This window comes from Zymoseptoria tritici, chromosome 8 (assembly GCF_000219625.1).
Source record: "Zymoseptoria tritici IPO323 chromosome 8, whole genome shotgun sequence".
NCBI lineage: Eukaryota > Fungi > Ascomycota > Dothideomycetes > Mycosphaerellales > Mycosphaerellaceae > Zymoseptoria > Zymoseptoria tritici.
This window is the reverse complement of record NC_018211.1, coordinates 1375194-1400892: the sequence shown is the minus strand read 5'-3', so window position 1 is coordinate 1400892 and position 25699 is coordinate 1375194. Positions and strand designations below refer to the sequence as shown.

Genomic DNA, 25699 nt, shown 5'->3' with positions numbered 1-25699 from the left:
CTGTACGTGTGGAGAAACCCTGGCGAACAAGAGCGGGCCATATGACTCATATTGCAGCGATGAGAAGTCACACAATGGGAGATCCGTGATTGAAGAACATGAAAGGTAGTACACTTTCGCTTGCTCAACTATGGGAAAAACCATGAGGTACGATGTGACGTCGGACGAGGTGAGGTTGAAAACGCAATGCCAAGCCTTTCAGACTAGTCGGCTCGTCCCTTCAGGTTGGTACTACTTCATCTCTTTGTCCTTCTCCTTCCTCATATCCGATGTCGCACGACTACACTCGCATCCATCGGCTACGACAGTGATCTAAATGCTCGAGTGGCCATGCAGGAGTGGGAGTGCGGATTCCTCGTCCAAGTGGAGCATCTCCCGATCTCGAACAAATCTTGATGTCACAGCTTGGGACCTCAGGCCTCAGTCCATGACGGACCAGCCCGAGGTACCGCCTGGCACGCATCACAGAGCATGTACAAGCTGTCGCAGGATCGCTTGTTCGATGTCCCGCAACAATTTGTACATTGGCGCTGATGCTGAGCCCAAGACCGGAGCCAATCTCACGCCCGTGTCAATCTCCATCCTTCACGACGTTCCATACGTACTGTGATTTTGCTCGAGCGCTACTCCATGTGACAAGCAGGAATTTGCACTGCCTATCACCTGAACGCCAAGGAATCCGTTCGTGCAGTCGCCGACTCGCACCACTTTGATTCTCGACACGGATCTGACCAACTTTCACATTTTTACCGATGTCGACCACATCGCCCCAGGAAGAGCTTCAATGGGCCATCGACTATGATACGGCATTAAAGCTCTACGAAGACGACCAATTTCTGGATGCGATTCGTACCGCGAAGCAGACCCTGAGGAACAAACACCTGGGCCGGTACTGGCAGGGTATGAACTGTGTCCTCATCGCATTCTCTGAGCCCGATTAGCACGAAGCAGAGGTACGCATACGACAAAACTCCAGCCCCCAGCTCATAAATTTGTCTAACAGCCTCGATCTTTCTAGGAGATTCGCCTCATAGCAGAGGACGTATATCTGGCTTTCAAACACGGGGCTTATGTTGGCGATGAGTTCACTCATCTGCGCTTGACCGGACTCCGAGGCCATCTGGATGCTTTGCAGGAGACGCAAGCGGCGAATCGACCTTCGGCGCGCGTTGAGTTGACTGAAGAGGCCGAGGATGAACGTGATCGATCGTCGGAGCCAGATGTCGTGAAGATACTCTTCAAAACGATCTTCGACGGGCCGTTCTACTCAGGACACGTTTACGACGTGGATGATGACGAAGAAGAGGACGATGAATCGGAGGGAGAGAAAGAGGAGCGCAAGGCCGACCATCGAGCGTTCATGAAGGAATTCCGTACCCGCGCCCTGCAAAAGAGTCAGCCCAAGAAACGCTCGGTCACGCCAGCGGGTATGGGTGAAGAATGGGATAACACTGTTGGTTTGAGGAGCGCCAGTGATGGGCTCCAAGGCAGTGCTGGCGGAGGCCGTGGTGAAGCTGAGGAAGCGTGGAATAGTGCTGTGTTCACAAAGCGGCGTCGCATGCATGAAGCGGCGGTCGTGGAGCACGCAAGCCCGAAGAGGCGTTTGGTCGATGTCGAGGTACAGCTGGAACACCCGCGCTGTTGTTGATCAATACTGATCGCGCACAGCAGGCCGAGGTGAAAGAAGAAGCATCTGAAGTCGCATCAACAGCGCTTGGCACCGTCCCCTAAACTAATCCCAAGCGGAGCAACGTCGACGAACCCGGAGTCTGCAGCAGCAGCGATGCGTTCGGGTTAGACGAAGACAAGGTATGCTTTTACGATGGATTACGCTGTCCGACGATGTGATAGACGATGTGATAGACGTGCTAATTCGCCTATCAGGAGCTCAACGGTATCGCCTCGATCCTCCCCAACTCACTCGCATCACCGTCGGTGCCGCAGTCACTTTCAGTGCACCGTCTCTCCTTGGCGGCCCTCGTTGATGATGGCCAACCATTGTCGGACTCCCACACACCGCTCTTGGTTGTTTTGGTGACTGACGTATGCTTTATGGCATGAAAGAGTTCTCTTGCCATTTCGCTGACAGTCTCAGGATTTCCACGTCAACCGCGGACGGGAAGGTCGACGGACACTGACACGAGTTCTGTCGACACTGCTGGCGCGACGTCCACTCATAGCAAACAGAAACTCTTTTCTACTTTTCACACGTCGCCGAGCTCATTTGTCCAGTTCATGAGATCTTCTAGGAGCACTGTGGGCTTCGAGAATGTGCCTCTTTGGACACTGAACCACTTGCTTCATGCCAACTGACCCGAGCCAGGTTATGTACGAGGAATACCCGTCCGATCTCCCGTTCCGCGACAAAGTCGAGCACAAGGCCGACGCTGACTTTGAAGCTGATCTCATGTTCGGACCAGCCTCGCCAGCTCACACCAAGAAATAGCTTGCCTCCTTGTCTCTCTCGAAGGCTACGGGCTTGATTGGGAGAGCCTTCAGGTCCCTCACATCTGCACGCTCTCTGGCGGGATTCAAAGGGCAGAAAATTCCCACTCAGGCCACTTCTACTCAGGCCACTCCTACTCAGACCATCTACAACCAGGCGACTCCCACTCAGGCAACCTTCAAGAAGTCATCAGCAGAGAAGGCATTCGTCGCGGAGCCTTTCATAACCCCGACCACTGCTCAGCTCTCGCCGGATAAGCCATCCATCGCGGAGTCTCCCAACGGTTTGGCTACCGCACAGCCGTCGCCAGAGGATCCGCGGGATCCACGGACCGATCTGGACGGGAATGTCAACCCTTATCTCGAAATCACCGGGCAACTCCCCATGGCGGGCAGACTTACCAGCAAGCGCAACTTGATGCAGAAGACGTCAAAGCAGATGCCAGCGACGCAGAAACCGGCGCAGAAACCGGCGAGGGGACCACTCAGTCTCGACCTCTTCGCCCGACCGCCCAAATAAGCTTGGCAAGATCTTGCTCCGGAAGGGATCGTGGGCTTTAAAGTGGCATTCAAGATAGTTCCCAAAAGGTATGACATGGAACAGCGCTATATTTATGAAGCGTTGTCGTATGCGTGAAGCAGCGGTCGCAGCGCATGAGAGTCAGAAGAGCTTTTAAGCATCAGCGGTATTTTCGAGGTCAACGTAGATAAAGTAAGTTACTTCAGGATCCCTTCCGTCAACCAGCGTGAGGCACATGCTGACTGTAAAGAGATGCAGTAGCTGCACTGAAGATTCTCTGTACACATGAAGCATCTCTCGATCTCGGACAGACCTCAATCCCGCGTGGAGCCTCAGCCGCGTGACCCAGCTCTTGACGAGATCGATCCGAGGCTGGAGAAGGTGAAGTGAAATCAAAAGAGAGATCTGAGACCTTGGAGCGATGTGAAGTGAAAAGTGAGGTAGTGAATCGAGATGTGCGCGGAAGTGAAGTCACTGCCACGACAGGCGCTCTCGATCGAGCCCATCGAACACCGTCGATGAATTGCTACGCTAAATTCGAGCAATGACTGCAGCCCAAAGCGCACATGAAGGACAATTCTTCTCTTGGCACACTTTCATCTGACACGATCTGTGTCTTCTTCAATCACCTCAAATATTCGCCACATACTGCTCGACCAGGAACCAGAACGAAGGCCTTCGACATGGACTGCATGTATCAAGACGACTACAACAAAGCGCTTCAGTGGTTCAAGGATGGCGAATATCCCGAGGCGATACGCATTGCAACGCACACTCTCACAGACCTCATGTTGCCTCCGTTCTGGCAGATCAAGACGTGCCTCCTAATTGCCAGCGCCGAAGACGACTGGGATCAAGCAGAGGTATGTCGAGCCTTAGCCTAGCCTTTGTGACGGCGACAATCCTGCTGCACGCACCGGACACACCCCTCACATCTTGCTTCTGTTCTCTGTTCCTTTCCTTGACAACAGACTGACAATTGCTCTTTACGTAGCGGATCCGTCTCGCAGCGGAAGACGTGTGGTTACAGGCAATCGAGCTCTATCCCGATTCCGACAAGCTCGCCCATACGTTGTTGGCCGAGCTTCGTGTTTGCCTGGATCAGCTGGCAAAGAATCAGCAGGAAGACCTCTCGGCGACTGAAGCGGAAATGGGTGAAGAGGAGGATGACCAGAATGTCGATGAGAGCGATGAGCTTGATGGCGAGGAAGCTTATGACTATGATGAGCATGGAGAGTACCACGCCCGAATCTCGCGCTTCGATCGTACGCAAGGATTCGATGTAGTCAAGGTTCTGTACGAGACGATACGCCGGCGAAAGACGATTCTGGATCAAAGACAAGAGAATGTCGTTGCGCAGGTGGGTTTGGGGTTCTCCGTGCAGTCCGTAGACGCAGCACTGACATCTCAGTAAGGCAGAAGTCGAAACATCTGAAGCAGCGTCAAAGACGGAGCCGGGCAATCCTCCCGAATCGGAACCATGGGTAGGCGTTATTCCCTCGAGATGAACGATGACAAAGTACGTTTCTCCGTGCTACCTCACTGGGACACAACGTCAGTCACATACTGACCCTCCCGGCAGGAGCTCATTCGCAACGACTGCGTCCTCTCCGAAATTTCCGCATCACCGCAAAAACAGACTTGCATTCTGCCCTCTTGTCTCACGTGCGCTGCTTGGACATAGCATTCAAGTGAGGACTCCAGCGTCAAGTTCCCACACTCTGTCTTTGTCTATCCTGTTCCGATCGCGGAAGTTCGCCTCATGGCTTGTGACCGGAACCATTGTCATGTTACTAACAGTCAGAACAGTCACTCCGAACAGTCGTCAAAGCCTCTGCGCATTGACAGGAGCTTCGACAATACCACTAGTACAGCGCCCGCCTCCAGGACCTCTTGTTCGTCATGCATCACGCCGTCGAGGCCCTCTTCACAGCTCCAATGATCTTCTGGGAGCAATTTCGGCTCAAAGCATGTACGTATCTGTGGATTGATTGACTGCTCTCATTCCAACTAGCACGCATCAGGTCATTGAAAATTCGCCGCAGACTCCCCTCTCCGAACTCCCGTTCCGCATGAAGTCCCAGGTCGCTGCCGGAAGCGAGCCCAGCAACGAAGCCAACCCCGTCATGGGCCAGACCTTCCGCCTCACGGAAAGAAGAGACCTCCATCCTTGAATGTATCACATGGGGCAAGACGAAGCAGAAGATTTCTTCATTTTCTGCGAGACTCCGCAAGACTCCGACCACCGATCGGTCCTCGCCGCAGAGGCCAGTCGTCACCAAATCCCTCAAGTCTCTAAATCCCCCTCGGCCATTGTCGGAAAAGCCATTCGCCGCTCCATGCCTCAACCGCTCATCCACCACGACATCCTTACCAAAGAAGGCCTTCAACGACAATCTCGACGTCGATGGAAACACGAATGAACAACTCATGTCGAACTAGCAGAAGAGCAGGTCCACCGAGCAGAACCCGTCCAGGTCAAGACCTGGCAAGAAGCCCTTCAAACTCGACCTCTATACCCCACCCACACCGAGCTCTCAAGATCGCGCTTCGAAGTAGACGGAGCAATGAGTGCTTGCGATCAAGATAACCGAAAAGTTGGCGACGACACATCGACATGCTGCGGCGTACGGAATGGGAAAAGGTTCTCTGTGGGTTTGCATTGGATCCTTGGTTGGCATTTTACGATATTGGCTTCGATCGCAGCTTGATGACTCGGATGCTCCCCGAGCTCCTTGGATTACAGCAATTGGCTCTTTTGGATAGTAACACATGAATCACGAACAACTTGAATGAAGCTCCATCTTCAAGCCTCTGCTATCACGTCTGTTCGTCATCAATACTCATTGACTTCAACTCCCTATCTTTTCAGATCGAAGACGAAGCACAGGTATGACCGCCATCTCACGAGAGCCTTCGCAAACGCTGATATGGCTTATGACTACAGACCTTCCTCTCCTCCTTCCTAAGGCTAGAACTCTCAAGGCAGTTGGCCTGCTCGACAAAGGCAGTCATGAGCGAGCGGGTTCTTTGGGACGAGTTGCTTTACTCTACCAGAATGGCCTGCTTCTGCGAATGATCGACGTTGCAGTATCTCAATTGCACAGTGCCATGTCGTCAGGATCTTGAAGCATGATGCTTCCCGCAATGCCCCGTGGACTCTTCTACCACGTTGGCTCCTCTGCACCCACGGAGCTCGCGAGAGCATGTCACATGCTGAACGGCTCGATCGCAAGCCGGAGGAGAAGAAACTCAGAGGCGCTGCTGTCGATTGATCGTCTGTGTATCGATGGTATGCTCTCTATAAAGCATATCTGAACCCCTTATTGTCCAGCTCCGTCACATCATGCATGCCCTGCTCAATGGCAGCCCTCTCTTCCTCATCACTCAAGGTACCCGCGGCCGCTGCTTCTCGATCCCGCTTCTTATTGACCGAGTACATGTAGATGTACAGAATCACCACACACGCAAGCTTAATCGAGTATCCCACAAGCATGCTGAGACAATGTTAGGCGATGGCATGAGTGGATTGCACGAGTAACTTACGCAATATACGCCGAGTGGAAGTCTTTCTCACTGCTCTTGAACGTTTGAGGACCGACGATGTTACCTGGTTTGCATTAGCACATGCTAAACTCCAACAGCCAATCGACAACTCACCAACACAATATCCAGTGAAGAGGATGGCACCGGTCAGCTGCTTCTTCGTGTAGCCAGCCACATTCGAGCTGATCATCGTTAACGACATCGAGAAGCCAAGTCCTTGCTGTGAACAGTCAATTAAGCACTTCTACCACCACTCAAGAAGACTCACGAAGTAGCACAACCAGATCGCCACCAGTCTGCCCCACTTGATATCCGCCGGCAAGCCCACCAACATCGCTGCGCCGCTGATACAGATCAAGTTTGCGACAATCATGGTCGGACAGCGAATGTTTGGGAACTTCGAGCAGATGATTCCTCCTCCCAGCAACGACAAGAACTGCACCGCTCCGCCAGGAATCTGTAGATACTGCGTCCCAAGCGTACCGAAGCCAAACGACTTGATGATGAGCGAGGTGAAGGAGGTCAGCGCTGAGTTTGGGACTTGCGCTCCTACCGCCATGACAAACAGAATCCACGTCTTCGGGTCGGCCACCGTTTGCCAGGCTTGATGTCGGGAGAATTTGCGATTCTTGACACCCTGCTTGTTCTTCGACACTCGGTCCACGGCAATAAATCGCTCCCTCTCGGTCAAGAATTTCGCCGTCGATGGTAGATCCGGCAGGACGATCATCGACAAGATACCAGCGGAGAAGCTCAAAGCTCCGAAGATGATGAAAACGTACATCCACTTGGGCAATCCGCTGTTGATGTGGCCGATGGCGTAACCTATAAGACCACCGAACATGGTCGCGATGCCGTTGGTGCAGTAGTATGATTCCAGACGAAGTGGTTGCTCCGAAGACTTGTACCACATTCCCATCAGGATGACGAAACCGGGGTTGACTGCTGCTTCGACGAAGCCCAGAAGGAATCTGTTGGCGGCCATACCGGCGAAGTTATGGCAAGCTGTAAGGAGTCAGTAGAGAACACTCCGATCAGTTAAAGGAGCATACCTGGAGTCGTCATGAGGATGACACCCCAACACAAGACCGTGCTGGACAAGAACTTGCCCGTTGGAAGCTTCTGCATCAGGATGGCACCCGGGAACTGGCCTGCCGAGTTGTCAGAGGAACTTTGCAAAGAGTTGCAACGCCATACTCACCAGCCATGTACCCAAAGTAGAATATCGAGCTCAACCAAGAGTAATCATCCCCATGAAGGTTCGTCCCTTTCTGCAAGCCATAGACACTGGCATAATTGATGCCATTCTTATCGAGGTATTGCAACAGGTAGAGCAAGAACAAAATCGGCATCAATCGAATGTCGATCTTGCGAAGGACGCTCTTTGCTTCCGCCGGGCTGACTTCCTCTCCGGGGCGCTGTGCGTAGACGCCATAGCTCTCATCGACATCCGAGACTTGTTCGGCCTTCTCCGAGCTCCGAAGAGAGGGCTCTTCTTGGATGCCCATCTTGCAGTGGAACGAAATTCGAACAAGGTGAAGTCAGGAAAGAGATCGATACTTGCCACGTGGGAAGACGCCAGGTGATAGCTTCAAGGGCTTTTCGGTACCCGCCCGATTGACCACAAAGAATGGCGTGAAGCTCCCAACGATATCGACCATCTAGGGTAACAATCCAAGATAAAAGGCCAAGCCGGAGTCGATGGCATCCATAGCCAAGTGACTATTGGCTCTCCTCAGGGCTACATGGGTCGATCTCCTGCGTGAATCAGTTAGGCTCGATGGTGTGATCTGACGTGCGAGGGCGGGAGGACCGCAGGAAACATGGCGGCTGAGACTTGGACGCATAGCGCTGCCGTCAACTCGCATTTAGCCTGTACATACGCATTGCATATGGCCACCATCTGGTAGGGTTGATCGAGTGATCCTTTCTCTGCATGCTCACCTCCTTCAGCAGCACGGCAACCAGGCCTTTCATTCCTGCGGAGTATCTCTCCTGCGCGGATCATGGTCAACACGACCGCGAGCCGCCGGATGGCACAGTCGCATTCAACACGGATCTACGTCCAGGACGCTGCAAATTGCGACCCAATTCGGCGTCAGTCCGAAGAGAGTCCTCGCGGGTGGAGACGTGCAATCGCATCATCCTTCTGGTGTCGGATGTGGTGAAGTGGAAGACGAGCGACGACCCATCGGTTTGTCGGAGGACTGTTCCGGAGAGCCCTACCGGAGCCAGTCCCGCGCATCCATGCCGGCATCTCGGGGTCTTGCAACGTGATGTTCGAATAGACTCGAATTCGATCAGAACATCCTTGATGCCCGCGTTGCGCTTGCCGATCTGATGAAAGCAGTTCCATCGTCTTGCGACGTCACCTGCCGAATGTTGAAGACCGCAATGCTCGACTCAATCATTGACGATGCACTTTCGGGGCCGGTTTTGGGCATTGCTTCTCCCCGCACTGCCCCTCCAAAGCCAGGATCGACACTGAATGTCAACGACAGCCCCTACCATGGAGTGTGATTGTCTGTTGGGCTACATGGAGGAAAGCGTCTTTGAATGGAGAGATCAGACAGCATCACCGCTTGTCTCAAAGTACATTCCAACGACTTGTTCTCGACTACGATCGATCGTGCGTTGTCGTATTGCCTGGTACCCTATAAAAACGATGACGTCTCCCGAGAGGAGCTCCATTCCATCGCGCCGTGCATTGGGGGCAGTGCTTCCTCTTTGCAACCTCATCCTACAACCCACCTGAGAGACTCGACAGCATGAATCGATGACCATGGCCCGGGACCAAGCCCTTGGGTGACCTGACACTCATTCCCTACTCTCTTCCTCTGCCATCAGCCTGACCTGGGCTTCAGTGACTCCCTGCTCTCTACCTCAAGGATACCATCTGCTTCCAGCGCCAACACATTCCGCAATGGACCAATCTCGCCTCGGTCTGCTGCCAGCAGAATTGCGGAACATGATCTACGAGTACACGTTGTCCTACTCAGACGCGTGCGAGATCCGCAGGGATCACGCGCTCCTCCTGACCTGCAAGCAAATTCGCGCCGAGGCCGAGCTGATGTTCTACGCCCTCAACGACTTCTATGCGTACATCCACGAGGAAGAGACCCGGCCTAAGCTGTGTAGCTGGCTGAAGGGCAAGGCTGGACCACGAGTCAATGTCATTCGAAGGTTGGAGCTTCGCGTGGAAATGCCATCAATCGCACGGAAGCCTGCCTCCTCCCGCAACGTCGACGATGGAAGCGCCGTGGAGAACGACGGAGAAGATTTCTTCAGGGGCCTCCTCCTGATGATGCACATCATGGCCACTATCCGGCAGGTCAAGTTCGACAGGTGTTACAAATGCGTGGTCCACTTCACTGTCAATGGCGCGCCGGACTCCGAGAGCTTCGAGAAGATCGAGGCAATGAGCTTGCGAGAGCAGGACCGGTATCAGGGTGCGAAATTCTTGCTGATGAGTTTGATGCACGGCGAAAGGAGGACGGTCGACGCTATGCTGGATGAGGTCGATGGTCCATATGAGCTGTACGCCCTGTACCATGCGATTAAGCGACACCGCGCTGGAGGTCCCTGGTTGGTGGACGAGATGGCTCCGCATTGAAGTGTGTCGAGAGTCACCGATGCTGCACGGAATGATGACCGTGCACACCCTGATAGCTGCGTATCAAGCCGCACCGAATGTATAACATGGTTCATCCATCTCGTCCAGCTTGCGTAATCCCAAGCAAACGTTGTAGACTGATCGCTGCGGCACTAGATCTTGGTGGCCTTGCTGGAGCTGTAGCCACGATCGTGCTCTCAGAGGAGATCCGCTGGTCGTTCGGCTGTGTCCAAGCCTCAGCAGCAAGAGCAGTGGTGCTCCCGACACTGACAGTTCTGCCCATCATACCAATCCTCACACTCCGTACTGGCGCCGTCTCCTGCTGCTCTTGCTGCTTCCGACGAAACCCAAAGAGGCTCCCTTTCTTCTGTCTCTTGCTCTTCCTACTCCCCTCACTGCTTCCCGAGCTCCCCTCAGGTACGCTCGTCAACGGCCGTCGCATACCCGGACGTAGCATGTGCGATCGCGAGGTCGTCGTCGAAGCTGTGATCTCTCCCAAAGGTGGTAGGTGCGAGGCGTATTCGTCGGCGAGACTCATGCGATTCTTCGCACACAGCTCTGCGATGCCGTCGATTGCGGTCTGGAATTCGGCGCTGTCTGCTGCTCGTAGTATATCGGCGAAAGCGTAGGCTGAGATTGGAGGTAGTGCTTGGCTTCGGGTTGTTGGACTGTGATTCCTGGAGCTCCCACGACCTGCATAGGCTCGCACGAGTACAGGCTGCGCCATGTTGGCCAGGTGTATTGTATGTTGGGAGAGGAGGATGGAGTCGTGCAGCTATACTTTGTAGTTGTCCACGGGTACCTACATGAGTTTCATGACTCAGGTTGCGAACATGCTACATCTTTGAGACACAGACGACTGGTCGAGACAGCAGAGTCAAGCGCTTGTACTTCACTCCGAAATGCCGTGTTCATCGTGTCGAGAAAGTCTTGTCCGCAACGTTTGAGCTGGGTTCATTCACTTCCCTGGGGACAAGACTTTTGGATTGCGATAAGGTATGGGTACCTCTTTCCCACGACTTCTCCAAGGGAATCTCTCGCAACCTCGACTGCAGTAGTTCTTCTCCATTCTCGCATTCCTCCACAACACTCTAGCATCCGCATCATCACCATTAGAATAATGGCAGACGAAGTTGCGGAAGCGACAACTCGGGGCGCCGATACGCAAGTAAGTCTTCTGCGTTGGGCACATCACCATCTACAGTCGGCGGCCTGCACTGCGACACGATTTGCCTCGAATCAGCGGAACTTGCATAATACGTTTCCTTCACGGTACTAATGTCAGCACGTAGGACCAAGAACAAGTCGAAGATGTGGTGAGTGGGAATCGAGTTCTGCAGTGCAGAGCTTCGATCCTTGTCTTTTCATTACACGCATTCAGTGCATTCTCCAAGCTCTCCAGAAGGCAGCTGTGCTTCTGCAACACTTTTCCAGCTCCCGGAGTGCTCTGTTCAGAGGGCACATTTCGATAGGATGTGCCAAAGCGTCAGACGGGGATGAACTAACGCAACTCCCTGCCGACTTGCCACGACCGAGTAGCTCAGAGGACCTGCCCGGATGCCGCCTTACTTCTGGAGCTAGGACTGCCTACTCGATGCCCTCGCTATCTACCACATGCCCACGGGATGCCGCCGCCGCTGGAATAACTGCGTTACATCGATTGAGTCACCGCTTCATACTAACTTCGATCAAAGGCAGAGCTCCGAAAGAAGTACCTCTGGGTGAAGATACCAGCCGATGCCGCAACAGCCGCTGGCGTCTACTACATCAAGCTTCCAGACGGTACAGATCCGCAATGGGAGGAACCAAAAGAGCCCTACTGGGTTTGGAACGTTGCGCTTGGAGACATCGATGCGGAGGAGGGCTTGCAGCAACCGAAAGGCAAACGTATGTCCTTTGGTGTCTTGCAGACTCGATTTCGGTAGGCTGATGATCTCAACAGAGGCCGCAGAAGAAGACTCTCAAACAGAGCAGACAGACCCTGCCAATCAACGCGACGGTAATACAACCAACGAGCTCGAAGAAGGCGAGATCTTTAAGGAAGCTCCGCCCAAGACGAGCGCTGGCACGGAATATCGCGGCTACAACCCGGCCATCCATGGCGACTACGATCCCAAGGCCGACTATGCAAACTGGCACAAGGAGAAGTGGGCCAAGGAGGAAGCCGCCAGACATCCCGCACCGATCCCGACTGCGGACGAGTACGCTGCCACGATGCAACTCAATCGCTTCACTGGCACCGCACAGGGCGCCAAACCAGGACCGGAACATCACAGCGACGCGGCGAAGAGCAACCGCCAACTCAACGCCTTCTTCGATGTGCAAGCAGCGGCAAACTCAAATGAAGGTCGCTCCCTCAAAGCTGAGCGCAAGGAGAAGAAACTCACGAAGGAAGAGGTCCAAGCATTCAACAAGCAGCGAGCAGAGAGAAAGCGGAAGAAGAGGATGGCATTCTTGACGTCTTGAAAGTTGAAGTCAAAGCCCATGAGTTTTCAAGACGATCAGAGGACGAAACCGTACGATGAGATACCCCAGACGATCAGTTGGATGATAGCGCAAGTACCGACAGGCAATTAAGCACTGCCATGGCGACACATAGCAGACTCACGAAGGTGCATCACAGCAGTGCCCGAATCAGTTGAATATGTTCGTTGAATCATCTACCGAACCTTTCGAATGTGCTTCATCATGCCTTCCCGAACATCTTTTGTCCTCTTCGACACATCGTCATTACCTCTTCAACAGCCATTGGCCATTCTTCCACTCGCGCACTTTTGCCACTTCGGAGGCCATGCTCGCCACGTTGATGTGACACGCATAGATGCTGCTGTTCTATCTTGACAAGTCCCGCGCAATGCAGAGATGCTCCGCCAGTACTTCGAACAAATGTCGTCCAGGTCCATATTCGTGCCCGCTCAATGTGTCTGCTGGCGATGCTAATAGTACAGTAGTGCGGACAATGCGTGCATGGACATGGTCGATGGCAATTTAGATGCTTTTCCTTTCTGCGGTTCGAGTCCTGGTCTTCGTTCAAGAGTTGCCCACGAAGACCCATTTCTTGTCTGCTTTACCCAAGCCGCGCTGAGCAAAGAGCGTGCCGAGAGTCTCCTTGATTGCGTCGTGCGTGAGCTTGGGGAACCTGTCAATCCGGTTAGCAGGAAGCTCGTCCTCATTGTCAGCTAATGTAACGTACCTGGTCTTGAGACCCTTCTGCAGCTCGAGCTTTCCAAGCGGACTGTCGACCACGGCCTCCTTGAACTCTTCCAGGTCCTCCTTGTTCAACGTCTTTGGAGCTGGCTTAGGTCCGCGCCTAGCGCCCTGGCTGGCTGCAAGACTGGTGATGGGACCTTTCTGTCCTTCGGCAGCGCCGATGAGACTGCTCGCAGGCTGAATAGCGTTACATCCCAGATCAAGTCGTGGCTGGAGTGGAGCCCTCGGCGGCGCCATCAAAGTGGGCCCGGCGATCTCTGACGGAGCGTCCTGCCAGTATGCTGTGGAGAATGGATCGATTGTCGCGCCTGCGAACCCTGCAATCAACCAACCCATCCTCATGCCAGACATTGCGGGTGGCTGCTGATCAGTCTCAATGCTCTCCACCACGCAGATCCGATTAGCTTTGCTCTCCCAACACAATCCTGTCGTCTCTGGAACTAGCTCGCCGGTCGTGATCTTGCGCTTGACTTTTGCGGTGTCGTTCTCGTCGTCGAGAAAGCCGTCAATCTCGTCAGCATCGACTTGACTGTCAGCCTCATCTTCCTCTTCAGAAAGCACTTCTTCGTCGCCTTCTTCGGGCTCCTCCCACTCGACTTCAGAATCGTAGTCGTAATTGGTGTCCTTGCGGGCACGTGTGAAGGGGTTGCGCCTCATTTTCGTGGTTGTTCGTGGCGATTTGATCTTGGTGTATGTGCCACAGTAAGCCGGCCGCACGTCCTCGTGAAATTGCAGATGTCGGATGGGAATCCTCCTGAGAACATCCAGTGCAGTGACTCCAAGGCCATCCTCTGTCAAGTCGATGGGTGCTTTTGATGTTCCTTCGATGGCCTCAGCAAGCTCCCTCACGCTCGTGACCGGAATTCCACGAGTGCGAGAGCGTGAGTCGGCAAAGTACTCAGTCAGACCAGCGTAACTGCCTTCGATCCCCAAATCGTACTTCTCCTTCAGGGACGGATCGTTCAGTTCGTGATCGAAGCGCTCCTGTGCGTCATCGGAAGTCTGGACCAGCGGCGCAAGCATGCTGTACGTCGGCAAATCGAAAGGAAGAAAGGTTTTGTGGTAGTCTGAAATGGTCGGCGTGGCATCCAGTGTTTTCTTTGCTGAGGCTGGCGGAGGAGTTCCCTTCATGGGAGATGCAGCACGGATCCTCTCTGCAACAGCATCGTATGGCTCAAGAGACAAGGACTTTCTCCTAGTTCTGCCTGCTTGCGTCTCATCGCCATCATCTGCCTTCGCTGGAGTAGCGGGAGCTTGAAAGAACGCGCCTAGCCTCATCTGCTTTCGCTCCTTGTTGAGCTTCTCCTGCGCCTTGCGTTCTACCTCCAACTCTTTCTCCCGCTTCTTTGCTTCCCTCTCCTCAGCGACCTTCCGCCTCTCTTCATCCTTGACACGTTTCTCCTCGTCTTTTCGCGCCTTCTCTTCCTCCTTTTGTGCTTGTTTTTCCGCCTTCTCACGTGCCTTGGCCTCCTTCGACCGGGTCTGCTCCAACTTCTCGGCGGGTGTCAGTGTCTTCCTCTTTTTGGCGGGAGGAGGACCGGATCCTCGATTGCTGGTAGCGGAGGGTCCGGCAATCGAGCTGGCATCACCAGTATTGACCTCGCCGATGCTGCTCAAGGCACTGCTGGGAGCAGGAGACCCTCCACGTTCTCGGTCGTCATTGTTGATGCTCACGTCTGGACTTGTATTGCTAGAGCCGTCGGTGTCTGGAGGTGTTGGCATGACGAATTGTGATCCTTTGAGGTTGAGTGGTTTCGTGTCGGGAGTACGATCGTGTTCGTGTTCGGGTGCAGCACGCTTGAGGATGTTGGGCGCTGGCGGAGAGGAGATCACGTCGTCCATTGGTGTCGGGTAGCGCAATTGTCGAGTTGTTTCTGTTGTGTCGTCGACACGCAACCCCGGACGTGTAAAGGAAAGTGGTGGAGGCAACAAGCTAAGGCTGACGCGCACCCGTTCACGCGACTGGGAAGGGACGTGCTGCCAAGACTCGGGCGATTTGGGCAGGTGAGCTTCGAGGAGGGACATCGCTTCTCTTCCATCTTCCTCCCATCAACAATTTTGCCGATCACTTTGTCGACCATGGCCGACGATGACTTCGAAGATCTCTTCGGCGATGTGGAATTGCTCCAAGACTCCTCGCAGGAGTCACTGACCTCCACAGCAGCTAACCTCAACTGCGAAGGGAGTCAGCCCAACACGCCTGTCAATGTTGATGAACGTGTGACTTCCTCGCAAACGCCATTCAGTATCCGCGACCATCCCAAGTACAGCTCACCGTGTCGTCTCTGGGCTGCCTTCTGACTCGAACAGTGGCCTCGTGATAGACAAGATCGAAGACATCTTCGAGCAAGTGACGGATGCCCTATTGAATGACAGAAACGAGATCAGCATCACTTTGAAATCAAGAACCTCACGCAAGCGCTCACTCGACATCAGTGAGGATGGTGAAGTGAGCTGTCGTACCAAACAAGTCTCATTCCCCGGCAAGACTGCAGAAGAGGCGTGGAGATTTGGTACTCGTAGCATCAGCGTATGCAAGGTGAGCTGCTACTGACTACACTTCAGCTGTCGTCATACGCATACTCGAGCTCATGCATGAAGCACTCCGGAAGGACGTCGTCTTATCAAAGAGGTGAAGACACACCCGACTGTCCGCATTATCATTGTGTCGCTCACATATCACAGAGACATCTTCTACCAGGATCCGGCACTTTTTGGCAGCCAGCCTATTGTGGATCGCTACGTCGACGACATCGCTCATACATTCAACATTACTCGGACAGCCCTCAACGTGACTGCAGTCGCGAAAGGCATCGTCGCCGGCGCAGCTACGTTCTGCCGCCGCGATGGCTCGATGATCGATTGTGCTGCCGATCGTGAAGGCCTGCTGATCCCAAATCTGAAAGAGATACTCTCTATCAACATGGCCTCTGTCAAGTGGATTCTGGTCATTGAAAAAGAAGCCACTTTCCGGTCTATCGCTGCCTCAATGTTCTGGGAGACGACAGCCTCAGAAGGTATCATACTCACAGCCAAAGGATATCCCGATCTTGCCAGTCGGGCTCTTCTGCGCTTCGTCAGTCACCCTTCTACCAAGAATGGATTTGCGTCTCCACCTGTGTTTGGGCTTGCGGACTTCGATCCGGATGGCGTTGCGATCCTGTCCACTTACAAGCATGGCTCGAAAGCACTGGCGCACGAAAGCGATGGCCATAGCGTGCCGCAGTTGCAATGGCTTGGACTGAAGAGCTCTCATCTTCCTCATGACGAGCGAAATCCACAAGGTGTACTCAAGCTCACAAGTAGAGATAGGAGAAAGGCGAGGGCAATGCTGGAGCAACAGCACACTCCCGACGTCAGACTCGACGAGGAGTGGCAGTCCGAGCTGAGGCAGATGCTCATGCTGAACGTCAAAGCAGAGCTTCAGATACTGGACGCAATTCCGAACGGCATGGTGAAGCTCTTGTCATCGACCCTTTGCTGCCTCGGGTGAGACATTACCATGGCATTGACATGTCTAATCGCACCGATCGATCGATCGCAGGTGCTGGAGGAATTATTACGTGGAAGGAAGAGATGGATCAGATCCCAAGGCACGGGTGTAGGGACGAGGACCGGGTTGATGCCTTCGGAAGAGCAATAACACCAGCCTAGTAGATGCGTGTACCAAATACAAGAATTTGTCGCTTCAAAGTCGTTTCGATGCGTACAGTGCTTTTGCGATGTATCTCCAATAAACAATGTAGAGCTGCAACCGTCCTCAGTCAAGCCGTCCACCCAAGCCGAGGATCTTGGGAGCTTCGAGCTACATCACCCGAAGCTCAACATCCCAACCTCGTCCCACTCTCCCTTTCACATCACAACACCACCCAAATAACAAGGATGCTCCTCCTCGGCCTGACAGGTAGCATAGCTACGGGAAAATCAACTGTTTCAAACATTCTCTCCTCACCACCCTACAACCTGCCAATCGTCGACGCTGACAAAGTCGCCCGTCAAGTCGTCGAGCCAGGGACGTTCGGCTACCAGAAAATCCTAGACACGTTCGGACCATCCACGCCAGATTTATTGGTACCTGCGACACCTGAAAATGGCGGCGAGAAGGGACACAATGGCAAGGGCAGACCACTCAACCGACCCGCGCTCGGCCGCAGAGTATTTGGCGAGGGCAAAGATGAGGACAGGAAGGCATTAAATGGAATTGTTCACCCTGCAATAAGAGGAGAGATGTACAAGCAGATGTTGTTCGCATACCTACGTGGTAGCTGGGCGGTGGTGCTGGATGTGCCGCTGCTGTTCGAGTCGGGCTGGGAACCACTCTGCGGTACGATACTGGTCGTCGCTGTCAAAGATCCGAAGGTGCAGATGGAGAGACTACGAGCACGAGATGAGCATTTGACGGAGGAGGATGCAAAGAACCGCGTTGCGGCGCAGTGGGATGTCAGAGACAAGGCGGAGCGATGTCTGCGCCGAGGAGACAAAGCTGGAGTAGTGGTGTGGAACGATGGTGGAAAAGAGGATCTCAAGAGACAGATTGATCAGGTCATGTCGCAGGTCAGAACGAGCAGTCCGCAGTGGTGGGCATGGATGTTGTTGCTTTGTCCACCTCTTGCGGTCTTAAGCGGCGGTTGGTCCTATGTGAGGAGCTGGTGGATCAAGAAGCAGTGGGAGAAAGAGAAGCAGCGCGAGAAGGCGAAGCTGTAGTTCGTGAGAAATGCGCGCAGCTTCTTGCTGGCAGTGAATGATTAATGACCAATGCTCGTAAGTTCACTTCCATCGGTCGTCATTTCAATATCGGACACATGGCCAGATTGCCCAGCTGGTACTCTGCAGGCTTCACTGCAAAAGGTCTCGTTCTTCATGCCAACTGCTCATGCAAACAAACATTCTCCCGCTGACTTTGCATGTGATAATCTTAGCGCGCTTGCTCCGCAGCTTCCTCCGCATTCACACTGCCATGCAACGCAACAAACTTTCCAAACGAGCTTTGCTTATAAGCAGAGTTGCGGGCACCTGGGCATCCAACCATGCGCCATGTTTGACGCATACTCGATGAACTTCTTGAAATGATCAACTCCCGCCATGCCGAACACAGACTGGGACATCAGAACTGGTGTCGCCTCCGCCGTTGACGACCGAGCTCTTGAAAATATGTGGCCACCGCGTGAGCTGTCGCACAGGTCGCCCAGGCAGGATGCCCACTTTCTCGGTCAGTCAGCTAGCAGGCGCGACGCGCATATAAGTCACGTCAACACTCTGGACGGTGCACTCCTGCAAAAATTGTTCAGGGCAACGGTAGAAGAGCGGCGGCGCGCCACAGTGAAGGAGAAATTCGCTACGCCCAAGGTTGACCGCAAGCCAAGTGAAGAGGCCGAACAGCTACTGTCAGGAGTGGAGTCATCAGAGCGGGAGGGGTTCTACTTGCCATCAGACTTAGTTGCTCAAGGCAAAACGATACTCAAAACAATACCGGAAGCAGCAACAAAGCCGGAGTCGATAATAGCGCGGAGAGCAGCACAAGAGCCCGCAATCGCTCGGGAAGAGAAGCGCGGAGTCCTCGTCATTCCAGCGCAAAGACCCGTGGTGGCGACAATATCGAAGAAGGCTGCTAAGAAAGCGGCCAAGAAGGCAAAGTTGGAACTTGAGCAGGATGAACAGCAGCCGGAATCAGCACCCGTACCGGAAGATGGAGAATCCAAAACGAAGAAGAAGAAATCGAAGCAGGGAAAGGAGAAGACGCAGAAGATACCATCCGAACACGTAGAGCTCGACGCACGATCATGGATCGAGCTCGGAGAGTCCAGTATTCCACCGAGAGACGACAATGCAGGAAGCCAGAGGAAGTCGGATGTTCTCTCTACGCAGTCAGAACGATACTGGGATGGGCGGGATTCTGGAAAAAGTGCAAGCCGATCGTCACGCAAAGAAGCGTCGCCTCACTGGCCAGATCACGCAGACTCCTTCCATGAAGAAGAACAGCCACCGTCTGAGGCATCGCACTCGAAGAGGGGCAGCGAGAAAAAGCGATCTGCCACAAGCCGTGCAGAAATGCAAGCAACAGTTGAGTCAGTGGCATCACATGCTTCAACAAAAATCCGGAGTGAGCACTCTCGAGACCGGTCAGCGTCGCGCGAAAGTAAGTCGGCTTCGAATATGTCGAAGGGGAACAGTTCCGCCTCGAGACAAGCTTCGGAGACCATACGGTCGCGCAATTCTGCAGAGGACAACAATCGTGAAGAGACCAAGTACGAAGATGGCTGGCACGAGGTCGCTGAAGACGCGAGGGCAGGGTCGAGATCGAGGTCTTCTCGACGGAGCCAAGATCACAGGAGCCACAATCCCGCAGACTCTCACCGCAGTGGCCACCGCGAGAAGGAAGGCAGAGTCTCGTGGTCAAAGACTGAGGCCAACAAGTCAAAGCAATCTTCGAAGAAGGAGGAAGGAGGATCTCACCGTTCATCCCACCATTCGAAACACGACAAGCCTAACAAAGATAGAAGTCTAGGCCCCCAGTCTCCAGTGACTTCTACGAGCAGGAAAGATCGAATATCGCAGCATTCTTCCCGCCCGTCCGAGAGGTCAAACCGCTGGGATGACGACAATCTAGCCATTCGACCGGACCCGAAGGTCTCGCAAACGTCGTCGCAAAAAAGAGCTCAAGGGTCTCATCACTCTTCACGCCGTTCCGGAACTACCAGGAACCAGCAAGAGGAACACGTTGCTACCGAACCAAGAGCAGAATCTGCGGGCTCGAGGAAGACTTCGAGAGAATCTCGCCGTTCCTCTCACCATACTGCTCAAGACTGGCGCACGACTGCCAGCCTCGAGAATGCCTATTTGGAACAAACCATAGCGGAAAATCTTGAGGAGTCGGAGCAGATAACAACAAGGCATCATGCGTCCCCTCATCATTCGAATCACTCTTCTCACCGACATTCCAAGCACTCTTCTCATCGTTCGAATCACTCATCTCATCGACATTCCAAGCACTCGTCTCATCACTCGCGTTGGAAGGATCAAGAAGACGATGGCTGGCATGAAGCCGACCGCCACGAAGCCGACAGATCCAAGTCACCTGCGAGTGATCACCGCCCCGGATCCTCACAAACGTCCGATCGATCGCGTAAGTCTGATGGCCCAACTTTCAAGCATTCATCGCACCGCTCCCGGGAATCGGAGTTTACGCGAAAGATTGACGAGTCTTCCGAGCGAGATCGAAGGTCGGCAGTTTCCGATCTGTACGCGAGCAGGCGAAGACATGCTTCTCCGCGAGAATCTAAGCACTCCTCCATGACTTCTTTCGGACGATCGTTCGTCGGAGTACCAATCTATGGCATCGTCAGTACACCTGGTGGCCACGAAGGCGTTGTCAGCGCACCTCAAGTGAGCGACATCTCTGAACCAGCATCAGGGCCACGCCAAGATCGTCACAGGCCAACCGTCTTCGCTGGCAAAGGCTGGATCTCACCGCATCCTCTCAGTCGCTCGCCAACAGACCTACGCTCACCTCCCGCACCAATGATTATACTTCCCAGCCAGGCAGATCCGCAAGGCGCCACGATGACTTATGAAGAATGGCAAGCTATACAAGAGAATGGACTCAGAAAGCATCGAAACTTCTCCTTTACCGAAAGCAGCCAGACATGGCACGCCAGGCAGCAAGATGAGCGATATCGCTTTCCTGGATGGGAGGCGCGGTCGTGGGTGGAAATCGATCCTTCGCCGGTAGACGTGGGGGAGGATTCAGCGAGTTTGGAACACATGAGCGGTGGTTCGGATCGCACTGTGCGTACCATTGGGAGCGACGAGGTCAGTCGGAGGAGTGGATCTGCTGCGCGTACCATTGGGAGCGACGAGGTCAGTCAAAGGAGTGGATCTGCTGTGCGTACTATTGCGAGCGACGAGGTCAGTCGAAAAAGTGGATCTGCTGTGCGTACTGGTCGGAGCGACGAGGAGAATGGGAGGAGCGAATCCGCTATGTCTCGAGGATCAGAGTCTCGTCATTCGGCCGTCTCTTATCATCCGGAACTACCGACGTCGTCGCCGAGCGAGCTGCTTTGGCAGGAAATGGAGGAGGGGAATGGTGGGTGGAGCTAAGGGTGATAATAGCAAAGGGTGGGATCGGTGGTCTGCATGGCTTCAATTCTTGTCCTGCGTTCGCTCATCCCTACTGTGGTGGCCTTTCACATCGTCCTTGCATGCACGCAATATTCCACTACCTCGCGAGTATGACACGCCATGCCAAGCCGTATCTTCATGGGCTGAAACATATTGACACCCAGTATTGGCAAGGGAAGGACGCTTTGATGTACGCATGTTACCAAATTGTCCTATCGTTCTTTGTCAAGGGTATAATCTCGCGATGCGGTGCCGAGCCGAAGACCACGGTGATCTGGTTGTAAATTAGCATCTCGGGGTTCCCCTTGTTCATCCGTCGGTTGTCCCGGGAGTAAACAACCAGGAATGCTTTGTAATTCTTATTGGAAGAAATCGAAGTGCAATTCACAGACGACCTCATCACTCCGTAACGAGGGTAGCCACACATATTGCCAAGTCGATGCAGTCGACGATTTGAGACATAGAGTAGGCCAACACAAAAGATGCACGACGATCGATGAAACACACCAAGAGCAACAGCCAAGAGGAGACAAAGCTTCCACTCACTCTAGCGGCACCAGGCTACCGACACCCCGCTATACTTGGGACCCTTGCGCAAGGGGTTAGAACTAACGTGCGCGAGGCCTGTGTTGGCCTGTCTCTCTTTGCTCCAGGTGCAAGACAACTTCAAGATTCATTGTTTGTCCAACAACCTTTCTGTTTGTCTCGACGTCCTCCGAACAGCTTATTACGGCCACAACCGCACCATGTTGCAGACTGTGCTCTGCTAACGGCGCATTCATTCACAGTTGCACCATTCTCCTCACGTTGATGCCCCACCATTAACGACATCCACGTAACATCGTAACATCTTCCTCCACCGCACACAATGGGCTTCCTCAAGCACTTCCGATCGAAATCGCGTCTAAAGGGCGAGAAGAGTCCGCCGAGCAGTCCTTACCGATCTCCCAACTACGCCCGCTTTGGTCGCGACTTCACCGAGCGACTACCAGACAAAGTCCTCGACAACATCTTCTCCTACGTGTGTCCGCACACCCAAGACTACACCTACGAGCCATGCGAGTCTTCACAAATCGGCGATGGCTGTATGCTCTGCGACTTGCGTGATGTCTCTGCATGCGCACGCGTTTGTCGGAAGTGGTATGCCGTCGCGCAGCAGCAGCTGTACACAAGCGTGCGGATAGATGCCGTGCATTACTGCGAGCTGGAAGAGATATTGGCGGACAAGCGGAGGAAGGGAGCGAAGCACTTCCGCGGGAAGTCAGCGCCGGAGCCCGTGGATATTCCCAATATTCGACTGTCTCTGCTATGTCGGACAGTGAGGGAGCAGCCAACTCTTGCGTTGCAGACATTGTTCCTCAAGATCCCGTATATGACGAGGGAGACGGCCAAGGGTGAGCTGGCGCGGACTGTCTCAGTAATGCCGAATCTGAGATATGTGGATCTTCCTGATGGCTTCTACGCGGGTGATCCGAGTTGTCTGGCGTTGCGACAAGAGCTGCAGGCGAGGTGTCCAGATCTGAGAAAGATGAGTTACAGGAGCGGATCGGAGGAAATGCTAGAGCTGTTGGCGCATCGACACTGGCAGGCGATTGAGATCCTCGACTTGAGCAATCTTGCCGTGGAGCCTGCCACCATGCGAATAGTTCTTGCGAGTCTGCCGACCCTGCACGAGCTCACCCTTTCGGACATGACCTGGATGGACGACACCATGTTCCAACCGTCAAGCCAGCTTCCGGACTTTCCACCTCTCCAGATCCTCAAATTGAGGAATCTCCCCAACGTCACCGCTCACGGCTTGACGACCTGGCTGCAAGCAACGCATATCCGCGAGATGCTCTTCTCCCTTACACTCGAGGGCACCGGCGTCACCGCGCAAGATCTTGCATCAGTGTTGTGGGCAGCAAGTTCATTGCAACATCTCGCTATCATCGAGATTGTTTCAAAGTCTCTCGCACTCGCCAGCCAGCAAATGCCGCCTCTCCAATCAATCTCCCTCAAAACCCTCCACTTCGAAATCTCCGGCAGCGATGACGTTCACGGTCTGCAGAAGCCGGCAGAGTCATACTACGCCTACCTCGCATCATCCCTCCACGCAAACGCCCTCCCAGCTCTCACAACCCTTTACGTCCGCGATCAGAACTTCCCCGAACACCTCATCCTCCCACCTTTCGCTGCGCCCTTCGGCAACGGCTCTCCCAACCGCGGTCAACAACCCGCGGGTTTCAACCAAACGCTCGAAGTCTTCTCCAAAGGTATTGACGAGCTGGAATGGGTCTTTACGGCGATTGCACCACAAGTCTCCGGCGACAAGCGCAGTAGTATGGTCACTGGTGGTCGTCCACTGAGTGCATACAGTGCAGGTCGCGGACTGGGACCACAGTGGGCGCAAGGAGGGTTCGGTGGTGAGGCCCGCAAGAGCGTGATTGTAGGAAATGGGTTCGGCGGATTCCTGGCTGTGCCGCAGGAGGAGGCGCCGCGACCGATCACGCCGGATGGTCATCATTCTCGATGGGGTAGTCAGGGCAGTGCTGGGTCGGGAGGACCGGGGAGCACGATTGCGAGTATGTTGAGAAAGCCGCCGAGTATGGCGGACCTTACGGGCGGGCATAAGAGGAAGGGGAGCAAGCATGATTTGTGGAGGTGAGGCTACATGTTGAGGTCGGTCACAGGAGAACTCGGCAGGAAAGAAACGACGAGCAGGCACATATGAAGGTGGTGCCAGAATGCCACGTTCACGGCAGCGCTATTTGTGGATGACAGCGAAGAACAGTTTTCCTCTGGGAAATCAAGAGTAATGCGTGAAGTGTCCCTAAGGCAGGGACTAGAATCAGTACATGATGCAGTGAGCTTGAGTTGGGCACGGAAACGAGATATGCAACTGGGAAAGGCGTTTGTGGATGAGCTTGATTGGGGTGTGCTTGTGCTTGGGACGAATAGTGATGGATGAGATACCCGCAAATGCCACGACTATGTCTCTAGCATGCCTTGTTCAAGTGGCTATACACTGTCTGATTATCAACCTGGTGGATTTCGCTGCCATTGTTCTTGCTGTTGTCGAGCCCTCGAAGCTACACCCGGTCTATTCCCGAGAGTTCTAAGCCTATAAAATACGTAGGCATACTACAGAATACCCTCACATATATAGCAGGCAGATCGAGCAGGGAATTCGAAAACGTACACTGAAGAAGGAGGCAGCCTGTACATTGACTTGTGGGGTCAATAACATGTCGTGCTACCTCGTCTATACGCTTCACAGCCTGTTCTGCTGATAATCTACCTGTACGACTATTAGGCGTATCCTGTTAACATATCTGTCGGCCTTCCTATACCCCTATTTAACGCTCCTATTTCTCCTAAACATCCATCCATTCGGCCCCACCCTCGCCGTCGCCGCCGCAGTATAGTAAATCACAACCAGCATCATATGAGCACGCCTAAGAGCTTACCTCATCCCGCTCCCGTCGTCGTTGATTGACCTTCGACTGAATTTCCGATCCCTCCGTCTTCCCTTGATTATACTTACCTTCTCAAGAACTTCTGAGCTCATGAATTCGGGAGTTCCAAGAGAAAGTCCTGCATTGCACAGCGCGGAGACGGTCTCTTGTCATTCTCTTTCGGTAAGTTGTTCAATGTCGCCCGTTTGTCTGAGCATCGCTGACCATACCTTTCTTCTGCAGGGGGCGTGTTTGGGGGAATTTTTGATGCCCACCTATCCTTTTCATCATGTCCTTGAGCTCGTGAGCTCGGGTTTGGAGAAGAGTTGTTGATCTATGTTTTGATGTGACGAAGGTGCGTTGGCTTGGCGGACTTTCAAGGAAGGCGCGACCGACGAGGTGTGTTGGATGCTTCGTGCTTCTGTCTGGCCTCGACGCACTGCTGCTACTGCCCTCCATCACTGTGCATAGGACGTTTGAAACTCGCTCTCTCTCTCTCTCTCTCTGGTGATGGATGTGCATCGTGATTCGTGTTGAAGCTGTTGCCGCAGTCTTGCTACCGTGGCAATCGACGGCCTGCGGGTGATGGATGGCGCAGGTCTATACAACCACTCGATAGCATATCTGCATTTCAAACGCTCAAATCAATGAAACGCCTGCTCCTGATGCTCAATTGCTCGTGCTCGATGTCGGCTAGGCGCAGGCGCAGCTCTCCTCGACGTCTTGCCAAGGCCGTCGTGACGCCCGCAGGAGCTCTAGTGCAGCTCACCTCATCGACAACCTCGTACCTTGCGCTGTACAACCTACAGC

General features: G+C 53.8%; 9 protein-coding genes across 9 annotated transcripts; 6 read left to right on the top strand and 3 right to left on the bottom strand.

Annotated features, from left to right (window-relative positions):
* Nucleotides 1-251: 251 nt before the first annotated feature.
* MYCGRDRAFT_81913 (uncharacterized protein) lies at nucleotides 252-1213 on the bottom strand (the record flags this gene model as incomplete). Its single annotated transcript, XM_003850031.1, has 2 exons — nucleotides 252-953; nucleotides 1019-1213. 2 exons carry the CDS (start codon nucleotides 1118-1120, stop codon nucleotides 810-812), a joined length of 246 nt encoding a protein of 81 aa, XP_003850079.1.
* A 2435-nt stretch (nucleotides 1214-3648) lies between these two features.
* Nucleotides 3649-5139, top strand: MYCGRDRAFT_95251 (uncharacterized protein; the record flags this gene model as incomplete). Its single annotated transcript, XM_003850279.1, has 4 exons — nucleotides 3649-3828; nucleotides 3960-4325; nucleotides 4548-4630; nucleotides 4980-5139. 4 exons carry the CDS (start codon nucleotides 3649-3651, stop codon nucleotides 5137-5139), a joined length of 789 nt encoding a protein of 262 aa, XP_003850327.1.
* A 1127-nt stretch (nucleotides 5140-6266) lies between these two features.
* MYCGRDRAFT_47026 (uncharacterized protein) lies at nucleotides 6267-8019 on the bottom strand (the record flags this gene model as incomplete). Its single annotated transcript, XM_003850030.1, has 6 exons — nucleotides 6267-6462; nucleotides 6512-6575; nucleotides 6626-6731; nucleotides 6780-7516; nucleotides 7564-7662; nucleotides 7713-8019. 6 exons carry the CDS (start codon nucleotides 8017-8019, stop codon nucleotides 6267-6269), a joined length of 1509 nt encoding a protein of 502 aa, XP_003850078.1.
* A 5135-nt stretch (nucleotides 8020-13154) lies between these two features.
* NFF2401 (chromatin assembly complex protein) lies at nucleotides 13155-15176 on the bottom strand (the record flags this gene model as incomplete). Its single annotated transcript, XM_003850029.1, has 2 exons — nucleotides 13155-13263; nucleotides 13318-15176. 2 exons carry the CDS (start codon nucleotides 15174-15176, stop codon nucleotides 13155-13157), a joined length of 1968 nt encoding a protein of 655 aa, XP_003850077.1.
* Nucleotides 15177-16008: 832 nt separating this feature from the next.
* MYCGRDRAFT_45713 (uncharacterized protein) lies at nucleotides 16009-16827 on the top strand (the record flags this gene model as incomplete). The annotated part of the gene is made up of 1 exon (XM_003850280.1): nucleotides 16009-16827. A coding segment is annotated over one exon (819 nt), but the record flags the coding sequence as incomplete, so codon positions are not given.
* Nucleotides 16828-17216: 389 nt separating this feature from the next.
* MYCGRDRAFT_87220 (uncharacterized protein) lies at nucleotides 17217-18038 on the top strand (the record flags this gene model as incomplete). Its single annotated transcript, XM_003850281.1, has 1 exon — nucleotides 17217-18038. The coding sequence occupies one exon, from the start codon at nucleotides 17217-17219 to the stop codon at nucleotides 18036-18038; it is 822 nt and encodes a 273-aa protein (XP_003850329.1).
* Nucleotides 18039-19349: 1311 nt separating this feature from the next.
* MYCGRDRAFT_105516 (uncharacterized protein) lies at nucleotides 19350-19928 on the top strand (the record flags this gene model as incomplete). Its single annotated transcript, XM_003850282.1, has 1 exon — nucleotides 19350-19928. A coding segment is annotated over one exon (546 nt), but the record flags the coding sequence as incomplete, so codon positions are not given.
* Nucleotides 19929-20229: 301 nt separating this feature from the next.
* On the top strand, nucleotides 20230-21736 carry MYCGRDRAFT_95245 (uncharacterized protein; the record flags this gene model as incomplete). The annotated part of the gene is made up of 3 exons (XM_003850283.1): nucleotides 20230-20457; nucleotides 20514-21417; nucleotides 21627-21736. The coding sequence occupies 3 exons, from the start codon at nucleotides 20230-20232 to the stop codon at nucleotides 21734-21736; spliced, it is 1242 nt and encodes a 413-aa protein (XP_003850331.1).
* Nucleotides 21737-22018: 282 nt separating this feature from the next.
* Nucleotides 22019-24099, top strand: MYCGRDRAFT_110511 (uncharacterized protein; the record flags this gene model as incomplete). The annotated part of the gene is made up of 1 exon (XM_003850284.1): nucleotides 22019-24099. One exon carries the CDS (start codon nucleotides 22321-22323, stop codon nucleotides 24097-24099), a length of 1779 nt encoding a protein of 592 aa, XP_003850332.1.
* Nucleotides 24100-25699: the final 1600 nt, after the last annotated feature.